The 22,311-nt window shown below is 34.4% G+C and overlaps 2 protein-coding genes across 4 annotated transcripts; one reads left to right on the top strand and one right to left on the bottom strand.

The window, feature by feature from the left end:
* The first annotated feature begins 528 nt into the window (after nt 1–528).
* LOC8282009 (protein NETWORKED 4B) lies at nt 529–5,871 on the top strand. The gene is made up of 4 exons (XM_015722237.3): nt 529–744; nt 2,203–2,272; nt 2,786–2,897; nt 3,800–5,871. Exons 2-4 carry the CDS (start codon nt 2,258–2,260, stop codon nt 5,557–5,559), a joined length of 1,887 nt encoding a protein of 628 aa, XP_015577723.2. The 5' UTR covers nt 529–744; nt 2,203–2,257; the 3' UTR covers nt 5,560–5,871.
* A 5,785-nt stretch (nt 5,872–11,656) lies between these two features.
* LOC8282017 (ATP-dependent RNA helicase DBP2) lies at nt 11,657–18,451 on the bottom strand. Of its 3 annotated transcripts, XR_001535542.3 has the most exons (15): nt 18,030–18,419; nt 17,754–17,846; nt 17,471–17,635; nt 17,245–17,340; nt 16,997–17,071; nt 16,509–16,670; nt 15,873–15,953; nt 14,816–14,914; nt 14,325–14,420; nt 13,686–13,817; nt 13,089–13,163; nt 12,675–12,764; nt 12,512–12,586; nt 12,062–12,298; nt 11,657–11,988 (listed from the first exon to the last, which is right to left on the bottom strand). XR_001535542.3 is itself a non-coding variant. In XM_002523909.4 (14 exons), the coding sequence occupies exons 1-14, from the start codon at nt 18,297–18,299 to the stop codon at nt 12,128–12,130; spliced, it is 1,680 nt and encodes a 559-aa protein (XP_002523955.2). In that variant the 5' UTR covers nt 18,300–18,418; the 3' UTR covers nt 11,657–12,127. The 3 variants fall into 3 exon arrangements, 2 of the variants coding, with proteins under 2 accessions (XP_002523955.2, XP_048227048.1); XM_002523909.4 differs by having other exon boundaries at nt 11,657–12,298; nt 18,030–18,418; XM_048371091.1 differs by lacking the exons at nt 11,657–11,988; nt 12,062–12,298; nt 12,512–12,586 and having other exon boundaries at nt 12,675–12,802; nt 18,030–18,451.
* Between the last annotated feature and the right edge of the window lie 3,860 nt (nt 18,452–22,311).

Consider the following 22,311-nt stretch of genomic DNA (forward strand, 5'->3'; position numbering starts at 1 on the left):
CCTTTAGGCCTCTGATAGCGTGTTGATTTGAAGATGATGGCAGAGGCTTTTGGAATGAAGATTTTAGGTCGGAGGCGTTGTTGTAATCTTTTTATTTGGTAGGCTTATGAGCCAATTTGTTGGAGTTGTATGGCCTGTTTAGTCATTCAGAAGCACTATAAATTTATTTCTTCAATTGGACTTTTAGTTGGAGTTCTAAAACCATTTCTCTTTTTTATCTCTTGTTGATGTACTTTCTTAATTTTATTTTTTTTTGCCTATTTTAATGCCAACATTTTATTTCTATTAAAATATCAATGATCCAATAAAATTAAATAAAAATTTAAATATTTAATAAAATAAAACTAAAGTAGTAAATAGCTTAAAAATACATTTCGCTCTTATTATAACATAAAAGATTATGCAGGACACGAACGCAGTATAATTGCACATCTAGTTCACATTGCTATAAAAAGGAAAAACAAAAAACAAAAAGTTCGTAGACTTTTTGACTTTTTTTTTTAATTATTAATTGAACGACAATTATAATAATAATATCCATGTGAGAAAACCGGTCTTTAAGGGCCATTCTCCATCCCTCCCTTCTTCCTTTCTCCAGTCTCCCCATCAACTCCAATAACACACCACACCATACCCTCTCTCTCTCTCTCTCTCTCTCTCTCTGTGAAAGCTCTTCGGGGGTTGTCTTCAGGAAGCCAGAACTGATCATCCATTTACTCTCCTTTTTCTCTTCTCTTCTCATCTGTAAGTTTATAACTCTATTTATTTATTTATTTATCCAATTTTTCATTTCTCGAATTCAGATTTTCTAATCTTTATTTTTAGGTTTTAAATTTTTGAATTGATTGTAAAGAACTCACGCAAAAGAAAATTTATATTATTATAATTTTACGAAGGAGGAAGGAGGAGAAAGAACAAAGCTGTTCAAGTATTGACTGAGAAAATCAAGATGGGAGAAAAATACAAAAGGAAAATCTAATTATTTGTCTAATTATAATTTTGTTTATTCTTTTGGAAAGTAATAGGAGAAAAATACATCATTCTTTTTCTTTCCTTTCATTTGATTTTCTTTTTAAAGAAAATATAGAAGATTTTTCTTTTTGGATTAATTTGTGGAGGAAATAGCTGGACGTGGCGTTTGGACAGTTGTGAAATTTAGTCAATTTCCCCGCGGATAAGATATTTATTATTATTATTATTATTATTATTATTATTATTATTATAGCGCGTGTACTCACCTACCTTTTGGGGTTTTTTATTTTTAAACTTCTCTTGTAACAATAGGCCCCCACATCAACATGCATGGCCTTATGTACATAAATGGGTTTCTCAATCAAATACTTTGATCATTATTAACTTTTATGAATATACCATATTATTTCTCAAAAGGAAACAAAAAAAGATTACATATGAATCATTTTGTGATGTTATGATTTGGGGGGGAAGAATGGTGCAATTTCATTAAAGAAAAAAAAAAAACCAATACCAAAAATTATTAACCAGGCCATTCTCTGATTGCCTCAATGATTAGTGATTTACTAGTTAATATGGTGAATGACATTTTTTTTCCTTTATATATTTTTACCTTTCCAATTAATAATTTATGAACTTTTTTTTTTTTTATATATATATAGAGATTGAGTTTTATTTTGGACCAATTGCACCAAACTAATAAGTCTAGGCTTTATATAACTCAATAGCAAGTAAAAAAGGCTATGAATAACTATAAATATGCTATTGTTTGAGTATTAATTTTGTATATCTCTGTTAAGAATAAAATTTTTAAAAATTTGACTATTAAATATGAACATTTGATGTTATTATATATTACTTTATTTTGTTTTATTCAATAATTACTTTAATTGAGATGAAAATAGATAAAATAAATGTTGTTTATTATTAGTTACAGTATTTCATTTTAACATTTTTTGTATCTTGTCTATTATACATCCAAACATTAGCATGGACAAGAATGTCTTTTTCTTCTTTCTCCAGTGTCTTATCGAGATTAAAAGTAATTTGGCAAAAAGAAAAAAAAATGTTTCAGACAGGTTTTTCCAACTATTATTTGTGGCTAGATTAAATTAGGAAAGCTCGGAATTAATGCTGGAAAATATAGTGTTAAAGTATTACTAGTAGTCTTATACTGTGAATTTGACTTTTTCGATATGTTGGATTTGACACTGTGTCTGTGTGTGGCAGGCAGGTTAGCACTGAAGTTCTTATCTGTCACCCTTCATTTCCACCAACTCACCAAATGGCTTCTCCTATGGTAAGAGATGAATCTTCAACAAAACACCTTAGTTCACTTAAATTGTAATTTGGAAATATCTCCAACCATTACACCTTTTTCTCTGATGGTCCCACTCACATTTGGAAGTATGAAGCACAGTGATCCATGTTTTTAAGGGCTTCTTAGTTTGCTTGCTAGATGTTCTGCTTTTGTCTTTTCATGCTGCATAACTTCTCTTTATTCTCTTTCCAATATTTAATGAGATTATCAATAGTAAAACCGCCATGTAATAACTCTGCTGTTTTCAATTATGTCAAAATTGTTTTTGGAAATCATAGTATTTCTACTTGGAAAAGGGGATGTTGAGTTAGGACAGTGGTTCAGATTTCTCAACAAGAAGTTAGAGCTAATACAACATAACAAATCCCTGTGGTTGCTCTAGCCACCATTTGTATTGCAGAGATCATTCTCTATTTCATTGCAGGTCACTCATATGCTTTGTTTTTGTCTCCTCAATCAAAACAATTAAATACTGTGAGCTCCTTATTTCAGGTGAAGTCAAATAGGAACATGAAGAGGTTGCAATCGAGGAAATCACATTCCTGGTGGTGGGATAGTCACGTCAGTCCTAAAAATTCAAAGTGGCTTGCAGAAAATCTTGAGGGTAAGAACTAGTTTGCACTTTTACCCCCACCCTTCTTTTTTTTTTTTTTTTTTTGCTTTCAAATTGGTAAATGAACGTCTCATGCATTGATATGAAAGCACAAAATGGATCTTAACACATTTTGAGTCATCACACCACATTTCCAAGTCAGCTTTATGTTAAATTGCTTCTTAAGGAAAAAGACAGATGTTTAGTCTAAATAAGGACCTAAGATGTCATGCTATAAATAAAACCTGTAGAGGCTAATGGTCATCCTGGATTTTACATTTCTAAGATTCTGATTTCAATAAAGGAGAGAGAGCAAATCAAAATGTAGGCAGTTCGTGGACCATCCTGCAATTGGATATTCAAAGAAAATATGAAGCAGCTCTTTGGAGCTTGGGAAGAAATCGTAGCATCCTCCCTCATCTTTCCCCATAAACTCCCATTCTCTCAGTTAAAGAAACATTGGACTTATTATGAATCAATTAGGTTCATATTGCTCTGTGTTTTACACTCTTTATTTACTGATTCATTAATTAACAAGAATCAGTTTCTTTGCATTATTGGCCTAATTATGGTCTTAACCAAAGTTTCTGTTTCCTATATTTTGGGATCTCCCTTCAATTTTTTTGGTATCCTAAAAGAGTCATTTTTATGGTCACAACAGTAATGGTTAAAACAAGTAAAGTTGGTAACCGTTTGATAAATTTAGCCATTTCCTCTACAACTAACCACAGTATGAATCCTAACGTGGGGAAATCTTTGAGTGATTGCCATTTCTTATCCCAACAGCGTTTTTTTATTGAAGAGGAGAGACTAATCTTAAGTTTTCATTCTAAATTACAATAAACTTTGATGCTAGTGATCATATTGTTTCAAAATGCCAAGTAAGAAAATGACAAAGCGATCTTTGACATCAGAAATGGACCGAAGTGTCAGGCGGATGTTAAAGCTAATTGAAGAAGACGGAGATTCATTTGCTAAAAAGGCTGAGATGTATTATCAGAAGAGGCCAGAATTGGTTTCCCTTGTTGAAGAGTTCTACCGGATGTACCGTTCTTTAGCTGAACGTTATGACCATGTGACTGGAGAATTAAGGAAGAATATTCCATCAGACCTCCAATCCCAGAGCTCAGGCATTTCTGACATTGGTTCTGAGCTAACTTCTACTTGGCCCTCTCCTGTACCTGAGCAGAGGCTATCTCATCGCAAACCCGGGAACCGAGCTGCTGGTTTTGATTTCTTTCTTGGTTCAGGTGGAAGTAGCTCCGATCTTCAGAAAGAAGGAGATGAATCATCCACGTTAACAGATTCTGAACCAGAATCTGATGACTCCTCTGTAAACAATTACTCAGTTTTATTAGGGAATGGTGGGGATAATGCACTCAGCAGGAAAGTGATTGAATTAGAGATTGAGCTGCGTGAGATGAAAGATAGACTTCAGATGCAGCAGGAGGATAATGGAGATGGTTCGTATAGGGGAGCGAGGAATGAGAATTTTGAGTATCTTCTGGCCAGGATTGCAGGATACGAGCAAGAGTTGAAGATTGCTAATCAGAGCATACAGCATTCTGAAGAAGAGGTGGCTAGATTGAACATTGAACTCCACAGGTATAAATCGTTGGAAGCCGTCAACAGTTTGCAGAAAGAGTTCATATCATCCAAAGATGAAAATGTTAAAACTGAGGACAGTGAGCTGGAATCTGAGATAACTCAGGCATCGAAGCTTAAAGAAAATACTGATGGACTGGAAGCTGGAACTGTGGATTCCGATAGCAAGATTCGGGCACTGACAGATGAACTTAGAATCACAAAAGAGAAGCTACAATATGCTGAAAAAGAAATCGCTAGTTTGAAACTTCAACTTGAGAGCAACAGGCCTTCTGAAAAAGTCGACAATTTGCAGGATCAACTTATTTTGGCTCATAAAGACATTAATACATGGAAAACCAGACTCAATGCAGAAAAAAGGGAGGTTTCCAAGCTCCAAGAAAGAATTGCAAGGTTGAGAACTAGTTTATCTGACAGGGATCACGAGATCAGAGACTTGAAATTAGCAGTATCTGATGCTGAGCAGAAGATCTTTCCTGAAAAAGCACAGATAAAGGCTGAAATATCTAAATTGTTGGAGGAACGGACCAGCTTGGATGAGCAGCTCAGAGAATGGGAATCACGCTGCCGTTGTTTAGAGGATGATATTAGAAAATTACAGACTGAAAAGTCAGAAACAGAGGAAAGACATTACTCTGAAATCAATCAATTGAAGGCAGAAACTGTGGAACGAGACTGTCATATTGAAAATTTGAACAAAAGCCTTAATGCTTTGAAGTTGGAGAGAGATGCATTTAATGCACAAGTTGTTCTACTCAAGGCAGATATAATATCTAGAGATGATCAGATTAATCAGATGGATAATCATTTACAGCAATTACATATGGAGCATGTGGAGCTCATTGCCGGTGCTGAAGAAGCGCGTAAATTGGTGTATACGTTAAGATCAAAAGCCAATGATTTGGAGAAAGAGGTTGAAAGACAAAAGATTGCTATTACAGAAGGAGCGGAAGAGAAACGGGAAGCTATCAGGCAACTGTGTTTCTCACTGGAACATTACAGAAATGGGTATCATAGGCTGCGCAAGGCGTTTGTCGAGCACAAGAGATTACCAGTTTTAGTAACATAAGTTAATGTGAGATTTTTCTACACTGCATTTCTTATGCCTTAGGTCTGAGTTTGCCCAGATTCACTATCGATAGCTAGATTAGAAATGTCTTCTCCTCATGGTTTGTCACTTTTATGTATAAAAAAAGAAAGAAGAAAAAAAAGAAAGCAAGTAATAGGGTTGACAAAGATCTGTCCAATCCTCATTTACTTTGATAGATGAGGCTTCTGTTTCTTCTGCCTCTAGTCTTCGTACAAAGTGAGCTTGATGTCAAGTGGCCTTTGCTTCTAAAGGCAGAGAATGAAGAAAAATAATATTTGCTAGATTTGCATATATAGCTTGTGGATGTTTTGTCTTGCCAAAATGGTGCCTATATTAGTGGCCATATAAATGGGTTTATATGACTAATTCTGGGAAATGCCCATTGTAAGGCCTTTTAAGTGTGCTAGATTCTAATTGGAGCCATCTCCATTGTCTGCTCCTTATTTTTCTTTTGTTCTAAAATTAAATAAGAGCAACGCGGTCGATAAGTTTTCATGTAATACAATAGAATGTAAATCTTCATGTAATACAATAGAATTTAGATTTAAGTGAATGTAATTATTAATTAAGAGTGATGACAAGTTTTCATATAATACAACGGAATTTAGCTTCATATGAAGAAAGGCTACATCTGGCACCGGCCTAATAATTTGAGGGACGCACCCCGTGTTCTCCTTTTCAAGTATGGAAACTCCTGACCCTCCAATAAATGAGTGTTCGCATATCATCAGGATATCATTTATGAGAGTCCACATTTATGTGTTTTTTTTCTTTTTTAGTGTATCATTTAAGTCTCATTTGTGTGTTTCCGTATCTCTTTCATCTGAAATTCTTGTTTTTCCTGTTATTTTCTCTAGTATCTTAGCTTTTGCTCCTAGCTATTATTCTCTTTTCAATCAAACTGACGATTGACCTTCTTGTGGATTGCTGAGTGCCACTTGGTCATAAAGAAGGGTATAGGGCTCTTCTTAGGAGAGTCGAGCAAGGGAATTGATAATTTGATTAAGAAATCTGGCAATTTACACTCTCATCTATCAAGAGACTATATGACCAGTAAGAATTGTTTAGAAAACTGTCTCAAAGGGACTTGATTTTTCAAAAGGCTTGCGACAAAAGTCACTAGAAGATTAAATGCAAATCCTCCAACTGTGGTTGCTTATGACACAAGAAGAAATCGAGGCATCATTTCCAAAAATATTCTCATGATGGCAACAAGAAATTTAAGAAAAAAAAAGGTAAAATTCTAAGAAGTTTAGATACTTCCGAAGAAAGAAAAGTCGGGAAAACAAATCAGACAGATGCTACATCTGTCGGAAAAAGGGTATTATGCAAAAAACTGTCCCCAAAATCCTGAAAAGGCAGTAAAAATGATCCAGCAAGTTAGTATGTCCATGTCTCTACCAGAATTATTTGAGGAAGACATAGAATACCTATTGTCAGAACATGATGATCTCACTCCAGAAAGTCTCTTTGGAGTAGAAGCAGAGGAGCATTCAGACTCTACCGATTCCTCAGAAGAATCCTCTTCAGACTCTGATTCTGATACAGTTCCGATTTTAATGATTGATCTTTCTATGGAAAGTGAAGAAGACATATAGCAAATATGATGCAATATCCACTCTCTCCGTCATTGATTCCCAATTGTCTCAGCTTGCTACTGAAAAGATACCTCAACTGCCCTATGTTTATGTACAAGTGTTATCTTCAAAGTACTCAAAACCTATTTCAGTCATAGCTTTCTTTAATACCGGAGCTCAAAGAAGTAATGATGAATCCTGATGTCCTCCCACCTGAATACTGGAAATCTCACACCCAACTTTTCAGAGCAGCAAATGGTCAGACCTTCAGGACTGCCCTAATTACAAAACAAAATATCAGGATACAATCCTTTACTAATTGTGTGATATGGACACACATTATTAGTTCAGACCTCCCAAATAAATACCTTTTGGTAGGATTTGATGTATATCACCAAGTTCAGAAGCTTCAAATTCTTCCTACAGGAATCAAGTTCAAGAGACAATTCCGTCCATACACAGATACCCCGAATCTGTTCGCCGTATCAGACATGGAACCACCAGTCTTACCATATAAAGAGAAATTCCTCTCGTTCTATCTTGAGTCCCATTCAAATTTCCAACACCCTCTACCATTATGGAGAAATTCACAATTCTACATCAAGCTTCCTTTCAAGTTTAACGAGGATGTCAATCCTACTAAGGCTACTCATCCAGGATTGTCTCCTACAGACCTGGCTCTTGCTAGAATAAAGTGCCTAGCCCTTCTACGACAAGGCTTAGTTGAGCCCACGACTTCGCAATGGACCTGCCAAGCCTTTTATGTAGAGAAAATGTCTGAAAAACTAAAAGGAAAAAAGAGACTTATTCTTGATTACAAGCCTTTAAACCTCTTCTTGCAAGATAACAAGTTTCCTTTTCCTTGCATCTCAAGCCTAAGAGTCCACATCCAGAAGGCCCAATACTATTTAAAGTTTGATCTTAAAGCTGGATTTTGGCAATTGGATATCCACCCTTCAGAAAGATACAAGACGACCTTTTGTATTCCAAATGCCTAATACCAATGGACTGTCATGCCTTTTGGATTCAAAACGGTCCCTACTTTATTCCAAAAAAAAAAAAATGATACAGATCTTTGAACCCATCCTCTATTCTTCCTTAATCTACATTGATGATATTCTCTTATTCTCAGAAACAGCTGAAGATCACCATTAGCTTCTGAAACAATTCCTTGCTATCATCTAAAAGTACAGAATAATGCTTTCAGAAAAGAACAGTATTATTGGCCAGCAAGAAATAGAATTTCTTAGAATGCATTTTAAGGATGACCAATATACATATGATCCACACTTGACAAAAGAGCTTGATAATTTTCTAGATGAGAATCTCTTTGTGAAACAGATCTAACAATTCTTGGAATACTCAACTATTTCAGGGATGCTTTACCATATTTATCCCATTGCATGTGTCACCTTTCCAAGATGCTAAAAAAGGACTCCCCTCCTTGGACAACAGAACAGACAACAACTGTCAGGAAACTAAAAAAGTTGGCCCAGAATCCTCTACCACTCACTATCCCATCTGCAGGACAACTTATCCTACAGACAGATGCATCAAATCACGCGTGGGGAGCTATTCTCCTTGAAAATTTTAATGGCAAAGAAAAACTGTACGGGCATGCATCAGGAAAATTTTCTCCAACAGAGAAGCATTATCATTCAACGTATAAAGAAATCCTAGCAGTGAAATATGGAATAAAAAAGTTTGAATTCTTGCTGACCAGTCAGCATTTCTTAGTACGAATGGATAACTCTTCATTTCCAAAAATTCTTGAGTTCAATTAGAAAGCTTTACCAGAGCCATAATTATTAAGGTTAAAGTCATGGTTCAACAAGTATGGTTTTGAAGTCCAACATATAAAAGGAACCAAAAACCTTATTCCAGATTTTCTATCCAAACTCTCAAAACCACAATCAGACCACCAGCATGTTGTTCTCCTTACCTCAATAACCAACCTTCTAATAATCTTTATGGCTTCTTCATCCTTACCATAAAAACCTCCCCTTCCTCCAGACTTTCCTTTGAACTTCACAATAAAACAGGTTAACAGTTTTGCCAAAAAATATGATGTTCCATCATCTGACAGTCATCCAGCAGACTCTCTATCCCTATCCAACCTAATTTCTTTTATCCAGATTACCATTGGTGCTTGATCTACCATCTTTCTCCTACCCATCCGAAAATCGAAAGTGAAATATGGTTTTTATGGTGCCTTTCCACAATATGTTATCATGCTATAGAAGTTCCAATCATAGACCTTCTATACTTCTTCAATATTGATACAAATGCAGGGACTTATCCATAGAAATATCTCACTTGGTTCAAAATCCCATATCAGTGGAGAAATGATCTCCTCAAGATCATTCATGAAAATAAACTGTTCATAGACAATAACTCCAAGGCTTCAGAATATCATGCCATCTATGTTCTTCATAGGCCTTACTTCAAATTCTCAACGGACACATATGCCACCTAGAATACTTGTCATTACTGGATGACAATTGAAATGCCCTTACATCTTCCTCCTTCGCACATAATAAATGAATTAAAGCGTGCTTTACAATTAAGAAATAATCAAGGAAAGATCAACGTCTCTACACTACTTGTCTGCACCTACAATGGATCTAATAACCAATAGACTGAATACTCCACTTATGAACAGTCCACTTTGCCCTTGCTACCGTCACCTCTGGATGATCCAAGTTTAACTATAGAACAACAAGACGCCATTATGCAAGATTTCCAGCCACTAGAGTATGATACTGGCCCATGGCATCCAACATTTTATGGTGATATCAATTCAAGCAATGAAAAAAGGCCAACATCCAATCTCTCTTCTTTATATTTCATGTAATAATTAAAAGTGTGTAGTAGGAAAAGATTCCTTATCTTATCCTTATTGTCTTTATGTGTAATAATTAAAAGTATGTAGTAGTATAAAATTCCTTATCTTATCCTTATTGTTTTTATATATGTAAAGGATAAGATTCTATCTTATCCCTATTGTCTTAGTATAAGGGTACCTTATCCATATTGTCCTTATGTAAGGCTCCTTCCCTATAAAAGGAGAGCCTTTGTATTTTGGGGGACAGACTCCTTCCTCCTTATTCATAAATAAAGGTTTTCTTTTTTATGGCTATCTAAATTTCTACCTTTCTTCTTGATTCTTTGGCTATGAGTTCTTAACTTGCACGATCTGTTCTTTTTATAGTTCAAAGGACTAGCTCGACTTTATAAATCTAATAGAGCATAAAGGCCACTCATGACTAAGAAAGTGGCTTCCCTTGGTTTTAATTTGAGGATTTATCTAGCCTCGAGCTTACAGTATGAACATTATAGGAATGAACATCTCTCGGCTCCATTTGAAAAATTAATTATTTAAGTATTTATGTAGAAATCCTAATTTTAAATTAAACAAATGAAAAAAGAAAAATTTGTTTTGAATTCTTTTAATGGAATATCTCGATCAACTCTGTCCAAAAATAATAGAATTAATAAAAAAACAAAATTCTTAGCTTGTAATAGGGGTGTAAAATGATCATAACAGTTATGATTTGACTCGAATTCAACTCATTTAAATTTTTTTAACAAATATAACGATACGAGTTTGATTTTATTTTCAAATTTGTCAAAAATTCAAGCCGAACTTAAGAAAATAAAAACTTAGCTCCATATATTGATTAACTTTTAAACTCGTTATAGATAATATATATTATCTATAATAAAATTGGATATATTTTTTTTTTAAATTAATTCTATTTATTGATACTAAAAATAAAATTAAACAGATTTCTTATAAAAAAGAAAAAGAAAAAAGAGATGTTTGTATTTAATTAGAAAACATTTTCTACATATGCACTCTTTTTCTATAATTCATGGTCCACTTAGAGTTTATTTAATCCTTCACATATTGCTTTGCATATTATTTTTAAAATGGTTATTTTCTAGCAGCGCAGTAGTAGCTGTGGTAATTTTTTTTATCTTTCATATTTAAAGACGTAATAGTAGCCTATGAAAGTTTTTGCTCCATCATACTGAATTTCTTTTTCCTTATTTCATTATAGTGAAGTACTCTTATTTAATTCTTTAAGGAAATTCTTTTTCATCATTTTGAAATTATTACGTTGGTTTCTTTTCTATTAGTTTCAGTATTAATAAAAATTATTTTGCTTTTATTCATTTTATTTTATATATTAAAACAAAGAAAGTGTTAAAATATATTAATATTAAATGGTTCAAACTTGACTTCAACTATGTTTGTTTTTCAACTCTTTCGAATTTGTTCAAAATATTTCAAATTCGAACCGAACCCGATTACTAATATGATTTCACCAAGCAGAGTCTGAATAATGAGACCTTCGGTTTGGCTCGCCTCGTTTTTACTCCTACCTTGTAGTATACATTTTCACTTCAATTACTTGCATTAATAAAAATTTAGAATAAGGCGCTCAAATCAATCAAATTCAAGCTATAACAGTAAGGAAAAAGAAAAGGAAAAATTCAAGCTATAATGTATGATTAAAAAGTCAAGATATTTGACAGGAAGGAAAAAGAAAACAAAACAGAAAAACTTCTTGATAAGTATCAAGATCATAGCTAAATTGACAAAGTTTCCCCTAGAACACTTGCGCTATATACAAGATGCACAATCTATGAAAGGAGTGCTACAATTCCTATCAGCACCCATTCGGACTGCCCTGAGCGACTGACTGGTAATCGAATCACAGAAAGTGCAACTCAGTGATCATATCGGAATGAATGACTCACAAGATACTTATGATAATCTTCAGGACATTTCTACCCCTTAAGACCGAATGCGTAAAGCATAAACCTACACGTGCAGCCTTCTCTCATAAGCAAAACTTGCATAAGCAGTTGCAGAAACAATAAAAAGTATCACTGACCGTAAAGGCCTTGGAACCTTAAGCATGTGTCATCAGTCCTCTTTGAGCTGGTATCAGAGCATGTTTTCAATCATCCCAAGCACTATCAGCTACACCCTCTCCTTTGGTGTTTGAAGACGCAATCATAAACCTATACTTATCTTCGATGTTTATTGAAGTGGGTCCTAGTAACTTGGACAGATCATTCCTGGCTTCCTTTTGTGAAGCTGCTGCTTCTCTCTCTTTCCTTCTTGCAACCTAAATATAGTTAAGATGTAGTTTTTAGTTTCGACATTATACAAGAAACCAAAATAGTCCAGCGGAAAAAATTTGAATGTACAACCTAAATAAAGAGAAGTGCTGAGAATTTAAGACAAATAAGAACGATGGTTTGAAGGGAGGAGGGGTATAAAGGGCACAATGCTAAACAAAAAGCAATAATTTGTTGTACACGCTAAAGAAAATTCATACCTTCCCAGTTGCAAAAGCCACTGTATTCCCCGATTTAACATCTGCTATTGCTTTCTTAATTTGTGCCACTAGGAACTTGAGTATGAAGATGCACCAGTCAACACTGGAATATACAAATATAGGATAGAAGGGAATATTAGATACAAGTTGAAGGGGAACGTACCAGATCACGATCAGTGTAAAATGAAGTAGCTTGGCCAGCTGATCCTGCACGACCTGTCCTTCCAACTCGATGTACATAATCTTCCATTGTCTATAATTGAGGCAGCCATAACTGAAGCTTCAGGTATTCTATTCGAGAATAAAATTAATAGGGACAATCATGCTATTGTGATGCTAACACATCAACAGCAGAAAGAGTGGTCACAAGCTGAGATTTAAGCAATAATCTATCCCAACAGAATACTTCTAAGAGATTTCTACCAGTAATATTGTGCATCACTAGATTGGCAATCCACAAGACAAATAATGTTCCGAAGCTATCCAAGATGAACAAATGTGGGGAAAGAAACACCCATCTGACTTATGTTAGTGGATTTTACGTAAATTCAGCTGAACAAGTTTTCGCCATAAATACCTTAGGAAGATCGAGATTAATCACATGAGTAACTCCTGTAACATCTAAGCCACGAGATGCAACATCAGTGGCAACCTGCATACTAAAATCTCATCAATAGACAAGAAACAACCAATAGTATAAAAGGAAGATCATGACATGAATCTTCTAAACATTATGCCAGGCACTTTTTAGGATCAATAATAAATCAAATAAAAGTACCACAAGGTAGTTAAAAGACGAGAAGGGCGCATGCACATACAGATTGAGAGAGATGCACATGCTGAGAACTTGATAGAAAAGGCATAAGCTTTGAGCCTAAACTTGGGTTATCAAAAAACAAAATCTACAAAAAGAGATAGCATGTGCGCATCTAGGTTCTTTCAAATTGAGTTTCAAAGATGCATGATGACATTAGCATGCTATAAATTCCTGACACAAAACTCAGAGGTGGATAAGTGAATGTTATGTAGTGCCTGAAATTTCTCGTACAATAGTGAGACCAAGGAAAAAGGAAACTGTTCTACTTCACATCCTATTTTATACATGACAACTATTTATATGGACTATACTTGAAAAGCAAGGAATAAAGCACATCAGGAACAAAAATCAGATTACCAGAATATCAGTTGAGCCACTCCTAAAATCATGCAAAGCAGCCTCCCTTTCATTCTGACTACGGCCACCATGAAGTGCAACTGCTCGTAAACCTTGTGCTACCAGAGCTTCAGCAACTTCATCACACCTTGCCTACTTGCACATGCATATTCAAGTATCAGGACATCACAAGAAAAGCTTCCAAGATTCAAGTGTAAATATATACTATCTGGACATAACATGCTTGGGATGACTATCAAAGAAAAAGAATAAGGGCAAGAGGTCGCAATGCTGGTCAGCAGAACAAAAATTGGCATGTCCAACCTTATCAAGCATGGTGCCTACATAATTTTGCATGTGTATACATAATTTAAATATTTGTGAGCTTGGCATATTGTTTATCTTTTTCTCTCCTTTTCAGGAAGCCGCTGGGAAGATGATCAAACAACTGGTATGCACCATATGGAAGCTCTTTACCTCATCATGTTTCCTCTTAGATTTCATTTGTCTTTTAAAACGTTAGCAAGCAGCAAGTTTTTCCAAATAAGTACATAAATTATATAAGTTTAGTTACCTTGACTTTTTCAAGTGTAATTAGTGATTCACTGCATCCAACAGACATGAAATTATACAAAGAATTAAATACAACACTTCTCATACCTTCCTATCCACAAATACAACAGTTAAAGGAAACGGATGATCAGCTCTTTCAGCCTGAGATGCATCTTCCACTAGTAAACCGAGAAGGCAATCAATCTACACCACATTTTAATAAAATGCTGTTACAGTTCTGCTATCAACTCTGTTAAACAGAGGATAATGCATGCTTAAGAACAGGTGTACTTTCAATCAGTTGACTGAACCAAGTTGAAACTTTGAATCAAGCATCATACCAGCTGAATAAAACATGTGAATTCAAATAAACCATGAAAAGGAATAGTATAAATCTTTATTTGACTACAATAACATGTATTCAACCATTTCAACAGCAGATAACAATTTAAGATATATAAACAATTCCAATATGCTCATCCTTATTACATCTATAAAAAGAACTATATGCTGTTATAACGCAAACCAATTAACTTGCAGAACTCTCTATCTCATGTACAGAAGAAAACATAATCTGGTTGTATACCATAAGGCCTTACCTTCTCACTTTCAGAAACCTTTTTTAAAACTTGAGAGACATTTGCTGTCAGGCCACTCACTTTTCCAACCTTAACTTGTACAGGGGTAGTTAAATACTCCTGGATTTGAACAAAAGCAAGACAAAATTCTACAGATATTCTTAGTAATAAAATATATTAATAACTGCGAATGTAAGAGATTATTCTCCTGAAAACTGTAAAACAAATAAATTGATCATGCAAGACAGAAATTATCTTAGTGCCCATAAATGGTACGACATGTTTGAATGCTTTGCACCAATGCTACAACTAAAGTTTTTCAAGTGAGAAGATTACATGACCAAGAACAAGAAATGATGAATCAGCCATTTTTACAGCCAATCAACTATAAAACTCTGCAAAGGCCTCACAGAATATGCCAACAGGACTAAATTAGGGAAGACAGCAATCAGAAACATTAATTACACTTCAAATCACTCAGTCTAATCAGAATGTACCACAAATTTGATCCTTCATATAAAGTTTTTCATAGTACAAGAGTCTAGCTAATTAAAAAGAAATTATTACTTAAAAATTATAGGAAACAAGAGCAATCAACACTTATCCTAATAGTTGGTTCAGTTTATGCATGGAAAAAAGGAGCATTAGAGTGGTCTTAGCTCTTGAATATCAGTGAAAGAAAAAACATTGAGACAGTTATGAGTTCCATTGAGTTTCCTTCACTTGATCGAACAACTCAAATTTCATTATATATATATATATATATATATATATATATATATATGAAAATTCTTACAGTAGAAAAGGAAATACTCGAGGCTTCCTACATGACTCTCTAACTTCCACATAAGGAAACCTGAAGACGTGAATGTGAAGCCTCTATCCTGGGTACTACATCTCAAATTGAATAGTAGATATCATACTATTTAGACAAGGATTTGATTTAGGGGATTGATATGCTACAACAAGCAACATAGATGAATCAGATCATCCAGGCTTCCAGTTTCCTCTCCCATGTAGATAGTGCCATGCTTGTAGTTGTATAGGAATAAAAATGAAAATGAGCTGGAAATCTTACCTGGGCTAGTGTCTCAATCTCCTCTGGCATAGTTGCACTGAACAGCAAAGTTTGATGCCTTTCCGGAAGGTTATGCAGTACCTGAAGCATTATTAAAGAACTAATGTCTTCTTTCATAACATTGTGAGCAAGTTATCACAGCAAGCAAACTTCTAATCTGCTCAATGTTGATGAATCCAGTTATACTACAGCAATGCATTAAGAAACATGAGAGCACAATACAGATAATAAAAGTGTTTTTTAAATTGTAAGAAGAAGAAAAATAGAAGAAAGGGAAAAAAGGAAACCAATCATCAAAATTCAGCGGTATGCTTAAGGGAAATCTAACCTTAATGATTCCCTTAGATTGTTCATCCCAGTTAACAATTTTTTTGTTAGTCTTGGCATTAAATTCTTTTTGTTTTAATAGAAGGAAGAGCATCCTTAATTTTTCACCTTTAAACATCCTTTCTAAGATAAAGTTTCAGCTTATGAAAGATTCTCATGTGTGAGCCTCATCCTCATCCTTATTGGTATGCACAAGTGAAAAAGAGCTAATTTTAAAGAGTCAGCTACAAGATCAAGTTTACCAACTGAGAAAAATGGACATGAAACGTTGAAGCCAACATTTCAGTGCTAAATTGCAGCATCTCATACCTCTCTAATCTGTGGTTCAAACCCCATATCAAGCATTCTATCCGCTTCATCCAGAACAATAAATGAAATTCTAGAAAGGGAAGTGTTTCCCTGTTGTAAATGGTCAATAAATCTTCCAGGAGTAGCAACCATTATATCCACTCCTGCTCGTAGCTCAGACCTCTGTCATTGTGCCCAGCAAAAAGAAAAAAAACAAGAAAATGCCTTTTAAGTAATTAAATAGTGACTATGGTTCCTATACTAAAACAAGAAAATAGAAAAACAAGCAGCAGAAAACAAAATGTTGTTTCAAGATGCCATTCTTATGAGGATTGATTCAGTAAAACCACAGAAAATGATAACGCTTTTTCGTTCTGCCTAACCTCATGCACACAATCCCTTAGGGAGGAAGACATGCACGTGAACTACCATTTTTTTTTTTTTTTACACTCCAATGCTCATTGAGAATTCAGTCAACCATTGTAAACAATTATGCCACTAGTACTTGCCTGGTCAGCAATGTTTGTTCCACCAACAACTATTGCAGTCCTGAAGGAGTCAAGAGACCTACTAAAACATTTGACCTGAAAAATATATAACAATGCTACTCAACATAGTCACTTGTTTATTCAAACAATAGCTGAAGATAGTTCGCATGTAGAAAAATAACACACACACACACACACAAGACCAGACCAGTGCATATAATTGTTAATTCATGATCTCAAAGTTCTCTATAGATAAAAGTTAGATCAACCTCTTTTTCAATCTGTTGAGCCAGCTCTCTAGTAGGAGCTAAAACCAGTGCTAGTGGTCCATCACCACGTCGAATGGGAGATTGAGCCAAACAGTGCTGTAGATTGAAACAATAATCCAATTAAATATAAGCACATACATTTTTTTTTTAAAAAAAAAAAGAGAGAAGGAAAAGAACCTTCAAAAGAATAAAATTGAAAATAAAAAATCACTGATACGCACAATACCTGTATCATAGGAATGGTGAATGCAGCTGTTTTGCCACTACCAGTTTCAGCACAAGCTAACAGATCTCTTCCACTGAGAGAAACAGTCATGGCCTGAACCTGAATTGGAGTCGGCCTAGTATATCCATGATACGCAATGTCCTTCATAATGTTTTGGTTCAAACACTAGCACAAGTACGTATAACCAAATTTTAACATTGTGAATAGGTTCATCAAAACAATCACACCGATAACAAAAGATTAATATAATATAAATCTCATTATCTAAAATGCAACACATTACCATATCCTCGAAGGATTCAATTGGAGCAGGCGCCGGAGGGGAGCCTGAAGCAACAGTAACTTCAATATTAAGCCGTGCACGGACATCTTCAACCTGCGATGTAATTGCAACAAGAAGGCAAAATGAGCCAGAGAGAAACCCTAAATAACAAGCTAAAAAATAAGTGAAGAGATTAAATAAGAACAAATAAAAACAACCAGGAGATACCTAAGCAGTTGAGAAAGAGTAAATGATGACAATAATAATTAAAAGAAAAAAAAAAGGTTGCGAGTAAACCTGCTGCGAGTTCAAGCGAAGAACGCGTTCGGAGGGTGTCCACTGAGGCAAAACGGGGTCGGGAACGGACAAGGTTCTCGGCGAAGTGAAAGCGGCGGTGGTCCGGCGAGAGCCATTGGATAAAGTGGAGGAGAGAGATTTCCAAGTAGAAGTAGAAAGCTTAGTGCTGTGATCATTCTCTAGCGTTATTGAGGAAGTAATGGTGGTGGTGGTGGTGGTGGTAGTGGTGGTGGCGGTGGAGTTTCTCAGGTGTGGAGGTACATACGACATCGTTTAAGCGTTTGGTTTGTAACAATTTTTGCTTTTCACTTCAGAAGATACAGTATAGAGTGAAAATGTCAAAATGAGGTGGAATGGAGTAGAGAGATGAGGTAACAAAGAAGAAATCAGATAATGACGTGGAAGACGATGGTTGGTTGTCTGAGACCGTGTGTAAGTGTGTGATGGGCTAACTTTACTTCGTAGTCAGATAGGCTTAAGGATCAACTTTGACCTGAACTACGTTCAAGGTACAATTCACTCCTAAATTAAATTTCTTTTTTTCTTTCTAATTTGCTTCTAAAATTTCTATTAATAGCTCGCTTTTTTTTTCTGATCCAATTAATAGCTCGTTAGCTCCTAATCTTTTAGTCGAAAATTCTAATAAAAGTTTTGCCATGACTATAAATGACTGATCTCAAGTACGCACAAATAACTTAATAAGTAATAAAAAAAAGAATAGAGTATCAATTTCACGAAAATTATAAATTATTTACTAAAATATATTTAGCAAATAAAATATTTAGTAATTAGAATTGTGTGAAATGAAATAATAAAACTAAATGAAGATAAATATTAAACTACTAACTATAAAATGTAATCAGATGAGTTCAAAAGGGAATCTCAAGTATTTCTAGATATTAGGGAAATTAATTTCATTAATAGTTTATATTAGTGAATTTGATAATTTAATTATTAATTTTGCCAGTTTAACATTTATCTGTATGGCTATATTTGTTATGATGTAATGAAGCATGTACTGATAATTGCATTACATGCTTTATTATTTTATTTTATTTAGTAATTAAAATTTTTTATGTATTAACAATATATTATTAATTAATTATTTTTAATTTAATGTAATGCTCAATACATAAAAAATCTATATATTATAATTACTTATAATATATTTATATTTATTTTTATTATTATAATTTAAATATTTTCAACCACCAACCACCATTATTATCCGGTGACCGATCACCAAATTTCGACGGCAGCGATCTATAATTAAAATCCAATGACTAATTTTCAGAGATCGGCGCTGGATTACGATAATGGATAACCGAATTCCGGTGACTAGTGATATTTAAAAAAAATAATAAATTCTATTTAACATTTAATTTCTACAACAACTATTACAAAATAAATTAAATATTAAAATTATAATTATAGTTACAATACATATATTTTTTGCCATAACCAAAAATGGTTATTGTTTGGCGAGAATTTGATGCTCAGCATGCCACGTGTACAGGTACATGAACATTTGTAATTAATGCGCCTTAATTGACTTCTTTAATTAGATTTCTTGTAAATTCCTAAGCTCATTTATCACAATTTGCTTAGATCCTCAACAGACACCGCAAGAATTAATTGAAGAATAGTAGTAAATGGTTACTAAACGAATGGTATTTAATTTTTTGGAGAATTGCATAAACAATTAAATGTTTGGAATGAACATAAACACAAAAAGAATGTTTGAATAATAATAATTGACTAGAAAACTAGCTTTGAAATGTGTTTGCTGGGAATTTGTATTGTGCAGTGTAGTTGTTATTGTAGATTGTTGATCCTTCTTCACAGTTGACACCCTGATGCTTTTATACAGATTCCCAAGTTTCAGTTTGCTTGGGGATATTCTTCTGCCTTCTATGCCATAGAGCCCCGTTATCTCCTTCTTCTGGGGGGCTGGGGGTAACTGCTTTTTATAACTCCTCACGTTTGTACATGTCACCCACCCTTGTTTCCATGAATTTATTAACCAACTAAACTAATTAATCAATTAAACTAACTAACTAGAATAAATTAATTAATTAGTTAACTTCATAATTATTGGCTTTTGGTCTTTTGGACTTTTTTTTTATTTTTAGGCCCAAAAATAGTTTTAGGCCCAACACTTGCCCCCTTATTTATATGCCTGGCCCATAGGCCAAACCTATATGTATGAATTTATTTTCTTTCAATCTCCATTCTTCTCATCCTTATCCAATCCATAATGTCAAAGAATTTTAGGCCCAAAGTCCAATCACCATATGATGTGTGGTATTAACTGAAGCAAAACAATCTTCAGAGTCCCAAAAAAATTTAATCTCAAGATCTTCATCTCCCACTGGGACTCTAAAATATTTTTTTTTTCCAACTTTTCCCTTCAAAACTCATCTCTTTTCTTGACTTTGCAAATAAAAACCCATTTAAAATCACAAATATACCTCAAGGTCCCTTCTTCTTTCCATAAAATCCCTAAAATCTCACTTTTTCTCATTTTTCTCTCTTTCCCCATTGGATCCTTTACCGGTGGTGCTGTTTCATCGTCCTCCCTTTCCATGGGTGAGAACAATTCTTTCTCATCACTTAATGACAACCTTCCCTTTAAGTGAATAGCGATCGCCATCGTAGTTGAGCCACGTCTCCGCCATTCGTTCATCCACACGCCATCTCGCCGCTATTGCTCATCGCCCCGCCACCGTCTGCAACTACTGTCGTTTCCTCATGCAATGTAGATGTTGTACGCTTGCCCAACCCAAACGACGTTTTTGCTCCATCTGATTTTGGGACAGTTTTCTTTGGTGGTCTTAGACCAAACTGACGACCAACTGGTTTGGTTCAAACCGTACCCATTTGCTCTGATTCTTTCAGTGATTTGTGGGACTTCGTTTGTGTAAAGACCCGATCTTGGTATTGGAAAGTATACCCACTGCAAAAAATTTCTAGTGTACCAAAGGAGACAAAAAAAGGTACATTTTTTATCCATTGTCCTTAATATTTTATCATATTTTTGGCTAAATTAGAGTGCAAACTGCTTAGAAAAATCTTAAGACATAGCTTGATGTGTGTAGAATATGTTTGCTTTTGAGACACTGAAAATTTGTGTGAAAAAGTTTAATCTTTATTTTGGGATCTATAAATTTTATTTCGGAGTTTAAAGCAAAATATATTCTTTTGTAAATTGGAAATTCAAATTCTGAGTGCCTCGAACAAAAATCAATTTTATGGCCTCACAAATTTTTTTTGATCCCCTAGAACTATTTTACTTTGGGCTTTGGATTCCTAATACCAATTTTACTTGGGGCCCTCCCAAAAGTATTTTAAAATATTCCTTATATCCCCAAAAACATTTTCAACTTGGAAAACTAAATCTCCAAATACCCATTCTACTTGGGGCTCTCTTAATAAAATATTTTAAAATATTAACTGGATCCCTAAGAACATTTTCAATTTGGAGAATTGGATCTTCAAGAACCCATTTTACTTGGGGTTTCCTTAATAAAATATTTCAAAATATTAACTGGATCCCCAAGAATATTTTTAACTTGGGGAACTGGATCCCCACGTACCCATTTTACTTGAGGCTCCCTTAATAAAATATTAACTGGATCTCCAAGAATATTTCCAACTTGGGGAACCGGATCCCCAATTACCAATTTTACTTGGGACTCCCTTAATAAAGTATTTTAAAATATTAACTAGATTCCTAAGAATATCTCCAACTTGGGGAACTGGATCCCCAAGATTATTTCCAACTTGGGGATCTCCTTCTAAATACTGAGTTGGTCCTATTCTTTTGAGGAACTCAAACCAACAAAATCTAGACTCTTAATACTTTTTATATCTTAAATCTTTTCTTCGTGTGCACCTTTTCCTTTTATTTCATGGGTCAGGCTTTAGGGCTTTGTTCACCTTTAAGAATGAGGTATTTTCTTTATTTGGCTTGTGTTTGATGCTTTCCTTTATCTTTACTACTAATATGTTTGCACCTTTTATTTTAGGAACTTCTTTCACTTGGTTCTTCACGTCTTCTCGCTAGGCCTCTTTATGCAAATCCGTAAGTGAATATTTCTCTCATCTGAGAGGATTTTCTTTTCTACGCCCTTTCTTCCTATTATATTTCTTTCTTGATATTCTTTTATTTCTTTCTACAAGTGCCTCCCTTGGACGTTGCTCCTACTACATCTCCTCTACTCCCTTATTTGGCTCCTCCTTTTTACCATCTTTCTTGACCTTTAGGTTTCCTTCATAATTT

Source organism: Ricinus communis, chromosome 2 (assembly GCF_019578655.1).
Source record: "Ricinus communis isolate WT05 ecotype wild-type chromosome 2, ASM1957865v1, whole genome shotgun sequence".
Taxonomy (NCBI): Eukaryota; Viridiplantae; Streptophyta; class Magnoliopsida; order Malpighiales; family Euphorbiaceae; genus Ricinus; species Ricinus communis.